At 36.2% G+C, this 16751-nt stretch overlaps 1 protein-coding gene across 2 annotated transcripts in view; it reads right to left on the bottom strand.

Annotated features, from left to right (window-relative positions):
• Window positions 1-3478: 3478 nt before the first annotated feature.
• Window positions 3479-16751, bottom strand: part of HIPK3 (homeodomain interacting protein kinase 3) — an 80437-nt gene continuing 67164 nt past the window's right edge. The window contains exons 7-16 of one of the 2 annotated variants that reach the window (XM_052652327.1): window positions 16209-16368; window positions 15681-15804; window positions 9738-9859; window positions 9375-9502; window positions 9122-9283; window positions 8305-8604; window positions 7704-7844; window positions 5826-6061; window positions 5416-5543; window positions 3479-5063 (exon numbers count right to left, since the gene is read on the bottom strand). In XM_052652327.1, the coding sequence (XP_052508287.1) occupies window positions 4587-5063; window positions 5416-5543; window positions 5826-6061; window positions 7704-7844; window positions 8305-8604; window positions 9122-9283; window positions 9375-9502; window positions 9738-9859; window positions 15681-15804; window positions 16209-16368 (1978 nt within the window). In that variant the 3' untranslated portion in view covers window positions 3479-4586. The remainder of the gene's footprint in view (window positions 5064-5415; window positions 5544-5825; window positions 6062-7703; window positions 7845-8304; window positions 8605-9121; window positions 9284-9374; window positions 9503-9737; window positions 9860-15680; window positions 15805-16208; window positions 16369-16751) is intronic. The other variant, XM_052652328.1, reaches the window with a different exon arrangement.

The raw sequence follows: 16751 nt of genomic DNA, 5'->3' as shown, positions 1-16751 counted from the left end.
TATATGCTCAAAGGAAATGCATTCGTGTTCGCCAAAGATGTGAAAAAAAAAAAAAGTTTGTAGCAGCACTAGTCCTAATAGTCAAAAAGTAAAAACAACACAAATGGCTATCAACAAAACAGATAAATGATTATATATGCACACAGATGAATACTACATAGTAATGGGGATAAATGATTCATAACTACATAAACATGGATCAACCTTAGACATAAAACGTTGAATGAAAGGAAGCCAGAAACCAAACATATAACAAACATATAACAAAGTATGTATATCTTATATATGGCAAGTAAAGTTCACTGAGATTGAGAGTATGTATCCTCACCGGTGTGTGCTGGCGGGGCGCTCCTCAACAAACTTTCCTACCAATGTTTCTCTAAACCTAAACTTTTAAGTATAAGAGGGTATTCGAAGGCAACCTAAACTGGCTTACTACAACCACATCCCTTTGAAGTCCCATGTTTTATGTCTTAAAAACACATGTGAGTTCCATATCCTTCACTCACGCACAATGAACAGAAATATTTGCCTCAAAAAATATTCAAGGAAAATGGGCCCTGGTTATCTTGTGAATTGGGCTTCCCTGGTGGCTCAGACAGTGGTTAAAAAAAGAAAAAAATCTGCCTGCAATGCAGGAGACCCGAGTTCGATTCCTGCATCGGGAAGATTCCCTGGAGAAGGTAATGGCCACCCGCTCGTATTCTTGCCTGGAGAATTCTATGGATAGAGGAGCCTGGTGGGCTACAGTCCGTGGGGTTGCAAAGAGTCAGACAGGCTGAGTGACTCACACACTATCCTGTGGTTACAGCACTCTGGTACACTCCCTCAGAATTTAAACCAACTGCCGGACAGTAGTTTGGTGGTTTGGTTACGGTTAGGGGTTAGGCAGCCTGTTCACATCTCAGATCCACCACTCATTAGCGCCTGGGCTTCGGGCAACTTACCTAGATATTTGGAGCCTATTTCTTCATTAACATAATAAAGACAACTGTATATCTGTCTCACAGGTGGTCTTGAAAATTAAATGAGACAGTGTAAGTTGGGTAACTCAATCTTCCTAACCTCTTCCTTCCCTAGTCTGGAAGTAGTACTGGGGTGGAAAAAAAGTCAACAAGCTGTTTGCTGCAATATATATATTTTAATTCAAAGTGAATCGACAGTAATACACCATAAATTCTTATTTTGACACTCACCAAAATAGTCACCTGGAAAACCCGCTTTTTGTGACAAAGTACAGAAGGCTTGGTCACATTTAAATCACTGAGAACTAGAGAGAAATACTATCGCAAACCGTAATAGACATTACATCCATAAAAATTTTCCCAGTCCTTATTGTAATATTGCACAGTGCAATTGCTACATGGCAAACTAGTGTAGCATAGAAGTAAAAGCAAAAACAAACAAACCAAAGAAAGAAAGCCACAAGTCTAAAATTGTTAAACAGTTAATAGCTCAAACTTAGTAATCAAACCTATATCATTGGGTTCTTTAAAACAAATCTTCCTACACCTTGCAGTGTATGATTTAACTTTTACTTAACACAAACCAACTTTAGAATTAGTAGTAGAGATTTTTTTAAATGAAAAAGTTTTGCTACTACAGTAACATACTTAAACACCCTGAAAGAAAAAGAAACAAAATACCAGGATATTTGATTAAAAAACAAATTGTAAATTAAAGTAGTATGCAAATATGCAACTTGGAATTCATGCAGTGTTTTATTTAAGAAAGCATTAACACAAAAGAAAACTGGTAAAAAAAAAAAAAAGGCTTTAAAGAGGGTATAAATCCAGATTCTTTTGTCAATATGCTAAATTTAGACTTTAGCAGGATCTTGGAATTTTTTTTTCCTTTTTAAAAAGCCCATGATTAGAATCAGCTAAGAGCAGTGTACTTAACTCGGGTACGCCTTTATCAAAAAGGACTGTTATATTATGAAAACACTGAAGTTTATCATTTACTGTCAATTTAACAAGACATCACAGTCTTGGAACTGAAATACAGAAAATATGACATTTCAGGGTAGTAAACACGGCCCTGAACAAAAAGAAAACTGTGCCAGTTTTGTACCTGGTACAATCATCAATCTTTTGCCCTTGGTGTTTCTTAAACATGAGCTGCCAGCACTGATTCTTCTCCAACAAGCGAGCAGATACCAGTAAACTGCTGGACCGGATAAATAAAATTAGAAGGCTGTGGAGGGCAGCAAGTTTACTTAAATAGTGACTCCATAAATTTGCCATCTGTAAATAATCTTTTAAATTAATCTTAGGCTATTCCTTTTTATGTGTAATATATATATATATTTCTATTTATATAAAATGCATAGAATTGATTACTAAAAACACTGAAACTTGTGGGGAAAATTAACTCCTTCATTTTCAGTGTGACTAAAAATGTACTGCTGGTTTTTATTTTATGATCTAATACTGTAATTTTTAAAATTAATATCAGGCACATTTATTTCATCGATGATTATTAAATAAAACACTGCTTGTATTAATGGAGTAAAGAAAAGTTTATCCATTATTAGCTTATTGTCAACGCTGTACTAGATCTGTACTAGTGGTATGCAGTTCATTTATCAAAGAAATGCTGTAAATCCAAAACATTTGGAGAGTTTTACACTCAAATGCTTTGTACTGTTTCTTCCAGTAAATGGTATAGGATTATATTCCAGATTTTTAAGGAAAAAAAGTTAAGTCAAGCCTGCAAGATACAGCTTTCTCAAGTGTCTACAATGCCAGTATGAAAATAAAAAATTAAGTTACATTGATACATCCAAGTTTTTTATATGCAGTGATGAGCACAAACATTAATAGAGATAAAATACTGATGCAAATAACACACCCCAAAATAACATACGCAATTATTTTCCATCATTTACAATACAGTAGTTACAATGACACTCCAAACAGAAAAGCAAAGTAAAAAATCAAAACCCCAACTTCTATTTCATGTAATTAGACTTATACAGAAATTAGAAGGCTAAATAACAACTAGTTAATCACCTAATTTCACAGCTATCTGAAGTGGCAATCGTTATATAGCAGCTTATCTATGATACATTCAAGATAAATGATACAATTTATTACTTGCCCATAAGCTAAAACACAGCCTGTTTAATACCTTCCTTTAAATTCCACCTCTACACTACAATATACTTGAGGTCTATGCAAAAAGTAGCTACCTTTTATATAGGAAATGGATGATTAAGTCTTTGGTGCTGTAAAAGCAACTTCATTTAAACATAACCACCACCACCACCAAAAAAAAGTAAAGAATAAAGAGGGAAAAACCCAAGACATACTTCCTAGGAAAAAAAAGCATGTAATTTCTGTCCCTGACGGAATGTATTAAATAAGCAAACACCACCAACAAGCAAAACAAGTACTACAATGTAAAAATACTAAAAAAAAAAAAAAAAACCCTCTCACATGCATAAATGAAAAATTGCACACAAAGAACTCACATCTTTTCAAGCTTCAATAGTAAATATTCTGCTACTATTTATTAAATACTGCATGGTTTGCCCAAGCTAGGATGAAACCACATCATGAATCAATGAGCATTTTGCATTTTCTTTCATTATCTACTCAAAGTCATGCCTACTGCATCTCTAAACATTTCATTAAATCCAATTATACAGCAAACACTCCCCAAATAAACTTAGATTGTACTGCAGTTTCACTTAACAGTATATAAAATGCTGTGTTGTGACAGATATCAACTATTCATTAGATACTGAATCAATTTTTCTTAAGCACTACTACCTGCTTGCTTTTCTTGAAGCTAGATCATTCTGCAAAAGTCAGACAGCAGAATTCAGCTATTGCAAACATGCTGCCCTCTTAGTAAGGAAAAATAGCTACAACCTGAAATCATACCACACAAAACCAAAAATGAACATTACTCTATCAAAGGAAACTAAAGAGTAAGTCTGAATTTTTAAGTGCTGCAGTCCTCAACATTTATATATAGTAATAACATTAACAACCTCAAATATTTAAGGCACTATGTGTGGGAACGGTTTACAATGCAGCTGAGATTATTAGAACAACATTTAAGAGCAAAGTCTAGGCAACATTTTGCCCATGCAAAGACACATGCAAATGTAAAGAACAATAGCTCAGTTTCTTAGGTAAGTGACCCAACATTTATACACTAAGACACAGATAATACAATTCACTTGTATGCTGTAATTCTGACTTGACGTATGTGCATCTGTTGCTCTAAGTCTGTACACAGAATGGCTTCCCAAATATGGACGTGTCTTGCACTAGTTAGAAGGCAATTTTATAAAAAATAGCGGGAGCAAAAACTGGACTTCTGCTCCCATAAGTCACCTGTCTAGAGTTACAACATAAGAAGATAACATGACCAAAGACAAGTTATACCAAATGTGCAAAACACATTAAAAGTGAGTTTCTTTTTTAAAGCTCAAAGTTGTTTAAATTGCACCCAAGTCTACATGATTCAAAAATAATTTTCTTGTGCCATGGCTAATATTTATTAAATACCATGTTTTATTTTTAATCAAATGTTTATATCATTGAGCTTCCTCAATATACGCTTGTGAATTTTCACATATATGGATACTGGCTGAGTTTGGTTGGACTCAATGGAAATCCAGTATATGCAGGTGATGCTGCAATGTAAGAATGTGGTGGGAAGATTGGTTTGTACTGAGTCTGATGAATGGTTGGGGATGGTAACAGACGGGGGTTTATGCCCACTGGGACTTGGTGAACTATGCCACTGGGATGGGAGATATTGTAAGTCGGATGCTGTAACATAGGTCTTGAGGTACATGGAGAGGCTAAGAGGTGGGCCACTGGCGCGGCACTACTGAGGGGAGCTGATGATGGGTATGCAAGTAGAGTAGGCTGTCCTCCGAGGTGCGTACTTGCAGCCAGATGGGCGTGTACAGCTGTGTGATTAGGACTTCCATGAGAAAGAGTGAAAGGATTACTGGTAACGCTAGTAGGGATATAAGCTTGCTGCCTTCGATGTCCAAAGTTTCCATTCCACTCCTGATGCCCAGACCCAAAGTGCTGAACCTATTCAAAAACAAAACAAAAGACTAATTACATATTTTATAAGTCACAAAGAAGAAAAAAAGGGAAATTAAAAGATACTGTAACTAAAATCCCATAGGGGATCTCTCAGATCTTAATGTAAGCTTTCTCTCAGGTTCTCTTAAGAAAACCCAAGAACCCAATCTTTCTAAAAAATTCAAGTTCCATGGCTAATCTGATAATTATCCTATTATTAAGCCAATTACTTTTCAGTCACTTGGAATAATGAAAATGGAAGTGTTTATTAAGATTTTATATAGTTTGAGAATCTTTTTCTCCCAATTAAAAAACTGCTGATTTTGAACCCCAAAGACTCATAAATTCACAAACATACCTGACTAAAATTCAAATGCTGCTGCTGGAATGCTGATGTCAATTTTTGCTGACGATTACCAACTGTGGAAGGCTGGTTTAATCTTCCAGGGGCAGATCGTCCTTTTATTAATGGCTGGCATATAGAATCTGGCAACAACAAAATATTAGAGTGTAGGTACTCTTTCCTTCTCATATAGAAATTATGAAAGGTCTTTAGATGTTTTACACAACAGTGATTTGAAAACCTTAAAATTAAATAAAAAGTAAAGATCTCCTAGTTTCCAAGCACTGGATAATATTAGAAAGTATTTCTTTTGTACAACAGATTTGGCAGGGGCAAGTCAGAAATTCAGAGATGACTTTTGGTTCTGATGTTCCCAAATTAGGACCTTTTAAGGGACAATCAGGGAAAGAGGGGACTCAGTTTACCTGTGTTTGCCATATGCTCATCGGCATTTAATCCATTTTCCAGTCCCATTGGTGGCACCACAACAGTACAAACAGCTGGTTTGGTTTCTGTGTCAGTAGAAGTTACCAATTCTGAGTTTTGATGAGTGTCCTCCACAAAACTGCTCTCTGCAAATGGACTGTCATGTCCTGAAGAGTCTGATGTTGGAGAGCCATCCACAGTATCACAACCACTTTCTTGTTCTTCGTCTGACATACTAAAAGGAAATATTCGTACCAACAATGTTTTTCAACCTAAAATCTAAAGTTAAATAATTTCCAAACTCCTCCAAATTGATAAATCTGATTAAATTATTTCATACCTAATTATAACTTCTTTCTTACCCCAAATACATTCTTCATAGATTCCCTAGACTCTCACATTAGTTCTCTATTGGGACTGCTAACGCTAATTCTCTCTGTTTAGGAAGACCCTCTTGGCATTTAATTTTCCCTCCTGTCTCTTTTCACTTGATCCTCAGCAGCAGTTCATAAAATCCCATATTATAAATCACAGAAGATTTCATCAAGATACTACAAAAGTAGTACTGTTCTGGACTACTGAAATGAAATGTGCAAATATATAAGCAGTCCATATCTGAGATCAAATTCTAATAAATTAGATTAATAATACTGTAATATTAGAGTAATCACTAACAATTTAGTGATAATTTGGGTCTTTTAACTAACCAGTTATTTAAAAGGCCTTTCCTAGCTCTCTGAAAAGTCTAACCACCCAGAGCCCAAATTTCTCTTCTCGTCCTGATCCTTGGGCCCTGGCCCCCTCTCACCTTGGGATTTTTATTGCATTTATTCTGTTTTAACCACTCATTTCATACTTAAATTTTGAAGCATATCTTTTTATATATATATTTTACTTATATATATTTTTATATCTTATATGTGTGTGTGTGTGTGATGCGTGCATGGGGCTTCCCAGATGGCTCAGTGGTAAAGAATCAGCCTGTCAAAGCAGGAGATATGTGTTCGATCCCTGGGTCAGGAATATACCCTGGAGAAGAAAATGGACACCCACTCCAGTATTCTTGCCTGGGAAGCCTGGCATATAGTCCATGGGGGTCACAAAAAGAGTTGGACGTGACTTAGCTACAAAACAACAACAAATGCATAGTATCAACTTGCAAATCACATTATAAACAACTTTAAGAAGAAGATGTGTTAATACTATTTTATATTTTCCACAGAGATTTGGCTAAAAGTATTAAAAACTATATTTCCTAAGGAAAAAAAAAGAATAAAATTAAAACTGAAAACTTTTTCCACTATAAAAAGAATGTCAGTGGAAATCAAACATATTTCACTGAAATTTTTACAGCTCATCTCTTAATGAGATAGTACATCATGCAGGTTAGGAGTCATTCACTACTTCAGTGGCAATGCATATCCCTGGCCAAAAGGAAATACAGATAAAACCAGGCAAATCAATCACTAAGAGAGAAAAAAATCACAGCAAATACTCTGACAGTGGGTCATTACTTTATAATGTAAAACATTCCTTTTTGTGCTGTTAACGTATATGTTCTTATTCTAAAGTTACAATGGTAGTCTGTGAAGCTAGAGCTGAGGATGTGACTTTTTTACACTTTCAAAAACAAATGATTTTTTAAAAACCATTTATTAGAACCTCAGTTTTTTCATTTAGATCTGTTCTGTAATAATAAAGAAAATTCCTACTTAAAACCTGAGTTCATAAAAAGGTGATCCAGTTCAAAACTTACGAACAAGAGAGAGCCACTGTGGTAAACTGGCAGGTACTTACTAATTTCAACAACGAAAAGAAAACATAGGCTTTTTAGTAGACTTAATGTTTATAACACACTGCTGTTAAAATTCCTTTACCTGTTCGGTCTCTTGCAAGGGGATGGGCTGGACTGCCCCGAGGAGCTGGTGCTCAGAGTGCTATCTGGACTACTTAATGAACACATCCGATCTATGTTCAAAGTGCTCTGGCAAGCTTCACAGTCCAGATTACCTTTACATCTAGTGAAGAGGGAAGGGGAAAACAGGTCAAAAATGAGAACCTACTCCCCAGATATGAAACAGTTAAGAAAGACCTACATGGATAAAAATCTAAAGTTCGTAAATACAGGAAAAATGCTATAGTAATCACGCTAAATTGGCAAAGAATCCACTTGCAATGCAGAAGACCCCGGTTCGACTCCTGGTTTGGGAAGATACCCTGGAGAAGGGATAGGCTACCCGCTCCAGTATTCTGGCCTGGAGAATTCCATGGACTGTATAGTCCATGGGGTCGCAAAGAGTCGGACACAACTAAGCGACTTTCACTTTCAATCATGCTAAATGCTACTCAGGAAGTTTACTCCGAAGGACATGAACAGACAATAATAAACCACAAAGTTTTTTTCCATCACAGCAGAGGATACCATCATCATTATTTAAGAATGTCGCAAAAATGCAGGAATCTGCTTTCAGCACTTACTCTCGGAGTGAATGTCTCTGCGAGGAAGTCTCTTCCTCATCGGTGTCACTGCTGATGGTGATCACACTCACTGCAGGACTCGGGGAGTCAGCAATGATGATGGTTTGCCGCTGTTTATCTGAAACTGATGAATCAGAGTCTTGCCTGATAGACGTGTCGCAACAATTTCTTGCCTCTCCTTCTGAGTTACGATTGTCCTGTGTTTCTATACAACTTACTTCCTCGACATCTTTCCCAGTTACTGTCTTTGGGGAAATAAATGCTGATTGTGGGATATTGGTATTCTGCAATGAATTACTCCTGCAACCAAAGGAATAATGTGTCATTTCTATAATCAAAATATATACATGACATTTTTCTAAGATACCATGTTATAAGTAACAATACAAACCTTCACTTGTTCAAGATTATGTATATGACACACTAACACACAGATCATGAGTTTGTGATATATCAGACCTCTAGAAATGAGTGTAGACTGCACTTATATTCTAATGGTCTTTTTTTCTTTTTTGGGCAAATGTGATATCTGAGTGTCTAGAATTGTCTAACATTATAGGTAGATAATAAATCAAAAGAGCAATAAAGACAATCTTACCAACTGAAAGCATTTATTTCCTCTCTTCCTGGCTCCCATTCCATTAGTTTTACCAAAATACCTCTGAGAAATTGAGAAGGGAGCTTGGCTTAGTGTTTGCAGCAAATTTATCAGAAGTCATTTTGAATACAACAGGGTGACCCTTTGGTGTGCATGCAAAATTTATTTTAACGATTCATTTTCAAAATGCAAAGGAAAAGTTAAAATGTCAATACCAACCTGTTCGGGCACAGTTTATTTTTCTTGGTAGTGGCTGGCTGAGGCCAAACAACATGTGCAATGCCCACACTAATTGGCTGAGGGGCTGATAAAGTGATCTGATTAGTTAGAAGAGGTTGTGGCATCACTGAGCTATAATGACTGCTGTGTGAAATCATTTTCCTATGGAGAAAATTTAGAAAAATTGAATCCCTACGTTACCATATGTATTTTGAAAAAGACTTACAAGGAAGTATTATTGTTTTTAACTTACCCCCAGTCTCCGAGCCTTTGTGAACCAGCCACACCCTCAGAAGCTAATGCAGTAGTAGCAGGAGCCAGGGGTGTTACCTGTTGCCAGGCAGGTATCAACATCTGCTGTGTCCTACCAGACCATGTCTGCTGCACCAAAAAACAAGAGCAAAAGAAAAGCCAGTCTGTTACAAGTAACTCAAAGTAACAATCACCTAATAATCACAAATGTTAAATTCAATAATCTGTAAGGACAGAATTCCTGTCTAGGTCATTTTCATTATTTCCAGTAGCACAAGCCTATGTATTACCAATGGATTAAGGCCTCTACTTGAGTATGAGAAGGACAGCGCATATGCAAAAATAATGAATGATTATCACCAACCTGAGAAAGAACTCCTGGTCGGATCTGTAGTGGCTGCACGGCTGGGGCCTGAGTTACAAGGGGAACTGTATTATCTACCCTTATTGAATAACTAGTGGGTTTACCATGTGTTGCAGGAATACCTGTGAAATAGAAAAGAACAGTTTTCAAATAAAAGAAAAACTTCTGAGTTAACTTACAAAACTCTTCTAAATTTATGAATTGCTAAAATTCTTATTAGGATTATTAAAAAAATCCCCTGCATAATACGCTATATACCTTGTGGTACATCATTCCAAAAATCGTTATAAAGCTACTCTTTCTATTTTACAATACATAAAGCTGAACCATTTATTGTTTTTAAAATTTCTATTTCCTTTTAAAGTTTGCTATTATACTTTATTTTCCTTTTTTAAAAGTTCTGCCATTGATAAGACACAAAAAGATGAACCTGACTCAAAACCCTTATCCTCTAGCAGGTAAACGTTCATCTTTTTGTACAAACTTCAACCTGTACTTGGTATTCTCTTCTTTAAAACTGTAATAGGATCTTACACCTAAGTCACCAAAGGGGGGACTGTATCACAGCTTCAGTGGCCATGACAGTTTACAGGAGTCAATAAAATTCAGGATGGCACACTCATTTCAATCTCCTAAGGAAAAGCAAACAGTAAAGTTTTCTGCCTAATATGATGACGCAACTGAGCTTTGATCATTGTGATTTAATTAACTATTATTTCTAGTGGAAAGCTATTGGAACTCCAGGAGAAACACATTCCATTTTGCTTACCCCCTAGGAAAATCAGAGGCAGGATTACTACCCAGGCTAATACTGTTAATGTTAGTATGTCTATCATACATTGCAAGAGCACCTTGCAAACATTAAGACTCACGGTACCAAACTTTAAGAGTAAAGAAGTGTTACTCAACTAAGAACTTAAACTAACAAGATAGTGGGGATATCTCCTAAGATCGGAAAGCTCAGCTACTAAAATAAATTCACTATTTCAAAATTCCGGTCTATTGTAGCATTTACTTTCAATATGGGCTGGCAGATTATTTAAAGATAATTAGTTTTTGGATAAAAGTGATCCTGGGTGATCAGCCATTAAAAAAAAAATTGTTTTCTTTCCCATTGAAAAATAACCTTACATTATTTATTGCATGAATACACAGTAACTGATAATTCTAAGGAAGTTAATTTTATTGTGTTTATTTTTTTCAGAGCCTTAGACCTATGAGTTATTTTTTAAAACTGACCTTCTTACCCTTTCCAAAAAGCATGTCTTGAACAGCAAATTTTCCAAGAAATGGAATATAAGTACACCCAGGCTATGTAGATATATTGTAGCAATAGAGAATCTTATCAGAGAAAAAAGCGGAATTCACTTTGATATGGATGAAATCACAGAGCGAATTCTTAAATCCCATCCCCCCAAAATCAGGTTGCTCTTAAATTCTCCTCATAATCAAAGCCTTAAGATAAGAAGAATTCTCCTACAATCTCTCAAGAGGTTGAATCTTTTTTAAAAATCATTCAAAAGTAGGTTAAAATTCCAATTTTCTGTATGGTTATAAGCTGAAACTTTAATGATTAGATTTGCTTGATATCTGGAAAGCATGACACAAAGAGCTCAAAGCTTATTCTAGTACAACAGAGGAGAATTTTGCTGGAATGTATTTGATTCTGAAATAGCAGTTTTCATCCAGAAGGGATGAATTAACTAGCTTTTCAGATCATGAAGTAATGTGAAATGTTGTTCACTATATACAACCTATACTCAGATATGTTAAGTAAAAGCTTGTCTGAGTCTTCTGTACATAAAAACTGCACAACATTAGGGATGTAGTACCTATTTAGCTGCACCTACATATTATATCTACAGTATCTAAAATACATGAAGCACGTGCTTAAACAATGTAGCTCCAAGGTAAAAAATATAAGGTGAAGCACAACAAACATAAATAACTATAATGGTACCATAACTGCTACTCAATAAACATTTTAAAATGTTTCATCGAAATGTTGCTGTCATTCAGTCATAAAGTCACATCAACTCTTTGCGACCCCATGGGCTGCAGCACACCAGGCTTCCCTGTCCTTCACTATCTTCCAGAGTTTGCTCAAACTCCATCCATTGTGTTGGTCATGCCATCCAACTATCTCATTCACTGTCATCCCCTTCTCCTCCTGCCTTCAGTCTTTCCCAGCATCGAGAATCTTTTCCAGCTCTTCACATCAGGTGGCCAAAGAATTCGTGCTTCAGCTTCAGCATCAGTCCTTCTGATGAATATTCAGGGTTGATTTCCTTTAGCATTGACTGGTTTTATCTCCTTACTATCCAAGGAACTTCTCAGAAGTGTTCCCCAGCACCACAATGCAAAAGCATCAATCAGTTCTTCAACATTCAGCTTTCTTAATGGTCCAATTCTCACATCTGTACATGACTACTGGAAAAACCACAGCTTTGACTGTATGGACCTTTGTTGACAAAGTGAGGTCTCTGCTTTTTAATATAGTGTCTAAGTTTGTCATAGTTTTCAAGGAGCAAGTGTCTCTTAATTTCATGGCTGCAGTCCCCATACACAGTGATTTTGGAGCCCAAGAAAATTAAATCTGTCACTGGTTCCACATTTTCCCCGTCTACTTGCCATGATGTGATGGGACCAGATACTATGATCTTAATTTTTTAAACATTGTGTTTTAAGTTAGCTTTTTAACTCTCCTTTTCAGCCTCATCAAGAAACTCTTTAGTTCCTCTTCCCTTTCCGCCAATAGCGTGGTATCATCTGCATATCTGAGGTTGTCAATATTTCTCTTGGTAATCTTGATTCCAGCTTTTGATTCACCCAGCCTGGCATTTTGCATGATGTACTCTGTAAAGAAGTTAAATAAGCTACAGCCTTTCCCAATTTTGAACCAGTCTGTTGTTCCATCTCCTGTTCTAACTGTTGCTTCTTTACCTGCATACAAGTTTCTCAGGAGACAGGTAAAGTGGTCTGGTATTCCCATCTCTCTAAGAATTTTCCATAGTCTGTTGTGATCCACACAGTCAAACGCTTTCACGTAGTCAATGAAGCACACAGATAGATGTTTTTCTGGAATTCCCTTGCTTTCTCTATGATCCAAACGATATTGGCAATTTGATATTTGGTTCCTCTGCCTTTTTAAAATCCAGCTTATCCACCTGGAAGTTCTTCGTTCACATACTGCTGAAGCCTAGCTTGAAGGATTTTGAGCCTTACCTTGCTAGCATGTGAAATGAGCACAAAGAAATAGAGGGAAACAACAGAATGGCAAAGACCAGAGATCTCTTAAAGAAAATTGGAGATATCAAGGGAACATTTCATGCAGAGATGGGCACAATAAAGGAAAGAAATAGCAAGGACCTAACAGAAGCTGAAGATATTAAGGAGAGATGGCAAGAATACACAGAACTATACAAAAAAGGTCTTAATGACCATGATAACCACAGTGGTGTGGTCACTCACCTAAAGCCAGACATCTTGGAGAGTGAAGTCAAGTGGACCCTGGGAAGCATTAATATGAACAAAGCTAGTGGAGGTGATGGAATTCCAGCTGAACTATCTAAAATCCTAAAAGATGATGCTGTTAAAGTACTGCACTCAATACATAAGAAAATTTGGAAAACTCAACAGTGGCCACAGGACTGGAAAAGGTCAGTTTTCATTCCAATCCCAAAGAAAGGCAATGCCAAAGAATGTTCAAACTACTGGACAATTGCACTCATATCTTCAAAATAGACTGGCACATTATGAGATAAAGAGGTAGGAAGACCAACACTGGGATTTTCTACAGAGATGCCAAAATGGATTAGAGGGAAAACTTTCCTTTCTAAGCAGCCACTATACTAAGATATGAAATAATGAGACAACATATCATAAAGCCTGCCTGTTATGCTGCTGCAACCACACCTATTAGTTCAGTAAGTGAACAAATATTTTGCTTTGTCTTATTATTAATTCCAAAACTATTGTTCTTGACATCTGATGAGTTAATGAGTCTGAGAATATCTCCTTTTCCTTCTGTTATCCTTGTTATGAACCACTCATAGCTGTTAATGTATTATGGCTTGCAGGATCTTAATTTACCCACCAAGGATCAGACCAGGGCCCCCAAGAAGCAAATGCCCAGAATTCTAACCATGGACCCCCAGGGAATTTCCTGCTACTCCAAATTTGGATGAAATACACCACACTGTAGGCAGAAGGCAATCCCCAAATTAATTTTGGTACATGGAAGAAAGAGATAGAACCTAACAATATATTTTTTGTTGCTTAGTCACTAAGTCCTGTCTGACTGTAGTCCATTAGGCTCCTCTGTCCATGGATTTCCCAGGCAAGAATACCAGGGTGATCTGCCATTCCCTCCTCCAGGGGACCTTCCCAATCTAGGGATCAAACCCATGTCTGCTGCACTGCCGGTGGACCCTTTACCACTAAGTCACCAAGAAGGCAACAATCTATTAGTACAGATTAAACACATCTATATGAAAATGTATTTGTCACGATACCACTTAAGTAGTAACTGACTGAAAAAAAAAAGCTTCAGTTTTGTGTGCTCAAGTATTTAGAAGTAAAACATCTATGACTTACTATTAACAGTGTGTGTATGTGTAATAGAGAGAATAAATATAACATGTTAATACTTGTTGAATCTAGAGTAGAAGGTATTACTATTATTTGAATTTCTCTATATGTTCAAAATTTTTATAACAACAGTTGAAGAAAAACAAAGAAACACAACAGCATCTTTAAGAGTGTTGACAATATGCTATAGATATTTTTATTACCGGATAAGCCATGGGTCACTGTCACAGCTAACAGACCAAAGCCACCCTGGTAGAACCAAAGCGGCTAAAGAGCTGCCATGTTTTCACACCTCTCATTACTAGTCAAGCAAGTCAACAAACATATTCTTGGTGCTTTTTAGATACTGTGCACGAGATTAAAATAAAAACTTCTAAAAGTTGCTCATATCCTTAAATCAAATAAATATTTAAAATATCACCTTCAGAATCCAGAAATATTACAGCTGGAAATGATCAAGAGAGTAGCCATTTCATCCGTTTTCTTTGACTAAGGCTGCAGCAAGATAGCAAACTTGTCTGGGATGGCAGAGCAAATAGAGAAAACAAGAACTAGGTCCCAGGCATCCTGACTTGGCACCAAGAGCTCTCACTTATTATTAACAGTATTACAACACTTCAGACAGTCCTCTCACGCCCATGTGAAATCAATCCCTTGATTTTAAGATTTAGACATCACAGCCTAGCAGGGACAAGATGCTAGTAAAGGACCTAGGAAAGAGAACTTTATTCTAGTTATTCCAGTCAAAAAGTTCACTGCTATCATTCTCTTACCACAAAAAAGTTCCTCAGTGTGAGAATGTATGCCTCTTCAAAGGTATTCTGTCATTATTTCATTTGAGGATTTGATAAATTTAACTAAATAAGGGCAACTGGATAAAACTCAATATTTAAAAAACAAAAAACTAAGCTATGGGTAAAGAACAAGACTACAATATTTTAGGAAAGAAATCCTTTGGCCAAAACATAAAGATCTGAGCTTTTGGTCACGAGAATGTCTAGAGATGACACGCAGATGTTAAGTATTTAACCTTAATATCTGGAGCAGTTTCACCCAGCAGAGGACAATCCACAGCTTTCCCCATTCATTAATTCCTACTAAAGTATTTTATCATGCTAGACTCTACAGAAAATACAACTGTCATATGATCCATTTTGTTAATGATGACTATAATGGAACTCCAGTCAATTAATGAGTATCAGTGGTTTAAAGGCTACTGACCAGCTTAAATTAAATGTAAATGTAGCATTATATGTAACAAAACCCATGCAGTATATCTAATGAATAGATGCCTAAACTTATTTTAAAATAATCAATGCCAAAACTCAAAGTGTAATTTAAATAAAAGAGTACCTTGAATAGCTGGGGGACAGATAATCAGTGTCTGCTGAAAAGCATCACCACAACCAAAATGAGCGGTTCCGGCCTGCAGAGGAATCCCATGGTGCACGACTGAATGAGCAGATGTGGTTAAAGCCTAGAACAATCAATGGGCGTGGCGTTCATTATACAGAGCACGCTTCTAATAACTGTGTACACATGCTTTATAAGTAGAAATCAAATGCATTTTAAAAAACCATAATTCTATGATAAAGATGGACCCAGAAATTGATCTTACTGAAGTCTACTTTTTGTAGACTTGAGATATAGAAGAGCCAGTAGTTTGTATCGAAAGAATAAAAGGTGAAGGAAAAAAATAAATTTGAGTAGATATGTTCCAACTGTTACCCTGAAATATTAGAGATTTAATAGAACAGCCATAGTAAGACCTCATCAGCACTTGGAAGTGCTGATATGGAAACTTATGTATATTTCAAAAGCAAAATGATTAATTGTTAAAGAAAAGAGAAGCAAAAATGACCAAATACTGTAAGTTCTTACCTGACTTCTTAATGTGCCAATTTTAGTAAAATTTGCTGCCAGATTAGTAGTACTGCTTGGAGCAACTGGTCGTAAAAGTGAAGTTTTATTGTGATTATTTGCATCACATGAATTTGGATGGGACTTACAAATATCCATAATATGAAAACAGGACTTTACACTGCAAAAGAAAAAGTGAACAGTAATGGTCATATTATTTTTTAAATGTTTAGAACAGTTTAAGATTAAAAATTATTTTTAAAAGAAAAAAAAAAGTCTATGGCTTGCACTTAATCTGCAGATTTCCAATACTATGTCTACCAGGAAATCCTATAAGATGGAAGTTTGAAGCAAGAAGAAGCATATGCTTCTATCTGAAACATTTTCTTGAGACAGTAAAGTAACAGTGAGCACATTTTGGTGAGCACACTATAATTTGTGACCCCCATTTCAATCTGGGCATATATTCTTCTCTACCAACCCATTAAAACACCTCCTTCCACAAGGAAGAGAGGAAACGGGGGCTGGGGAATGGAGGAGAAAAGCAAATGGTATGAAGGGAAA

The sequence above is a fragment of the Budorcas taxicolor genome, chromosome 15 (assembly GCF_023091745.1).
Source record: "Budorcas taxicolor isolate Tak-1 chromosome 15, Takin1.1, whole genome shotgun sequence".
NCBI classification, from domain to species: domain Eukaryota; kingdom Metazoa; phylum Chordata; class Mammalia; order Artiodactyla; family Bovidae; genus Budorcas; species Budorcas taxicolor.
Note: the sequence above shows the minus strand (reverse complement) of the source record. Positions and strands in the feature narration are given on the sequence as shown.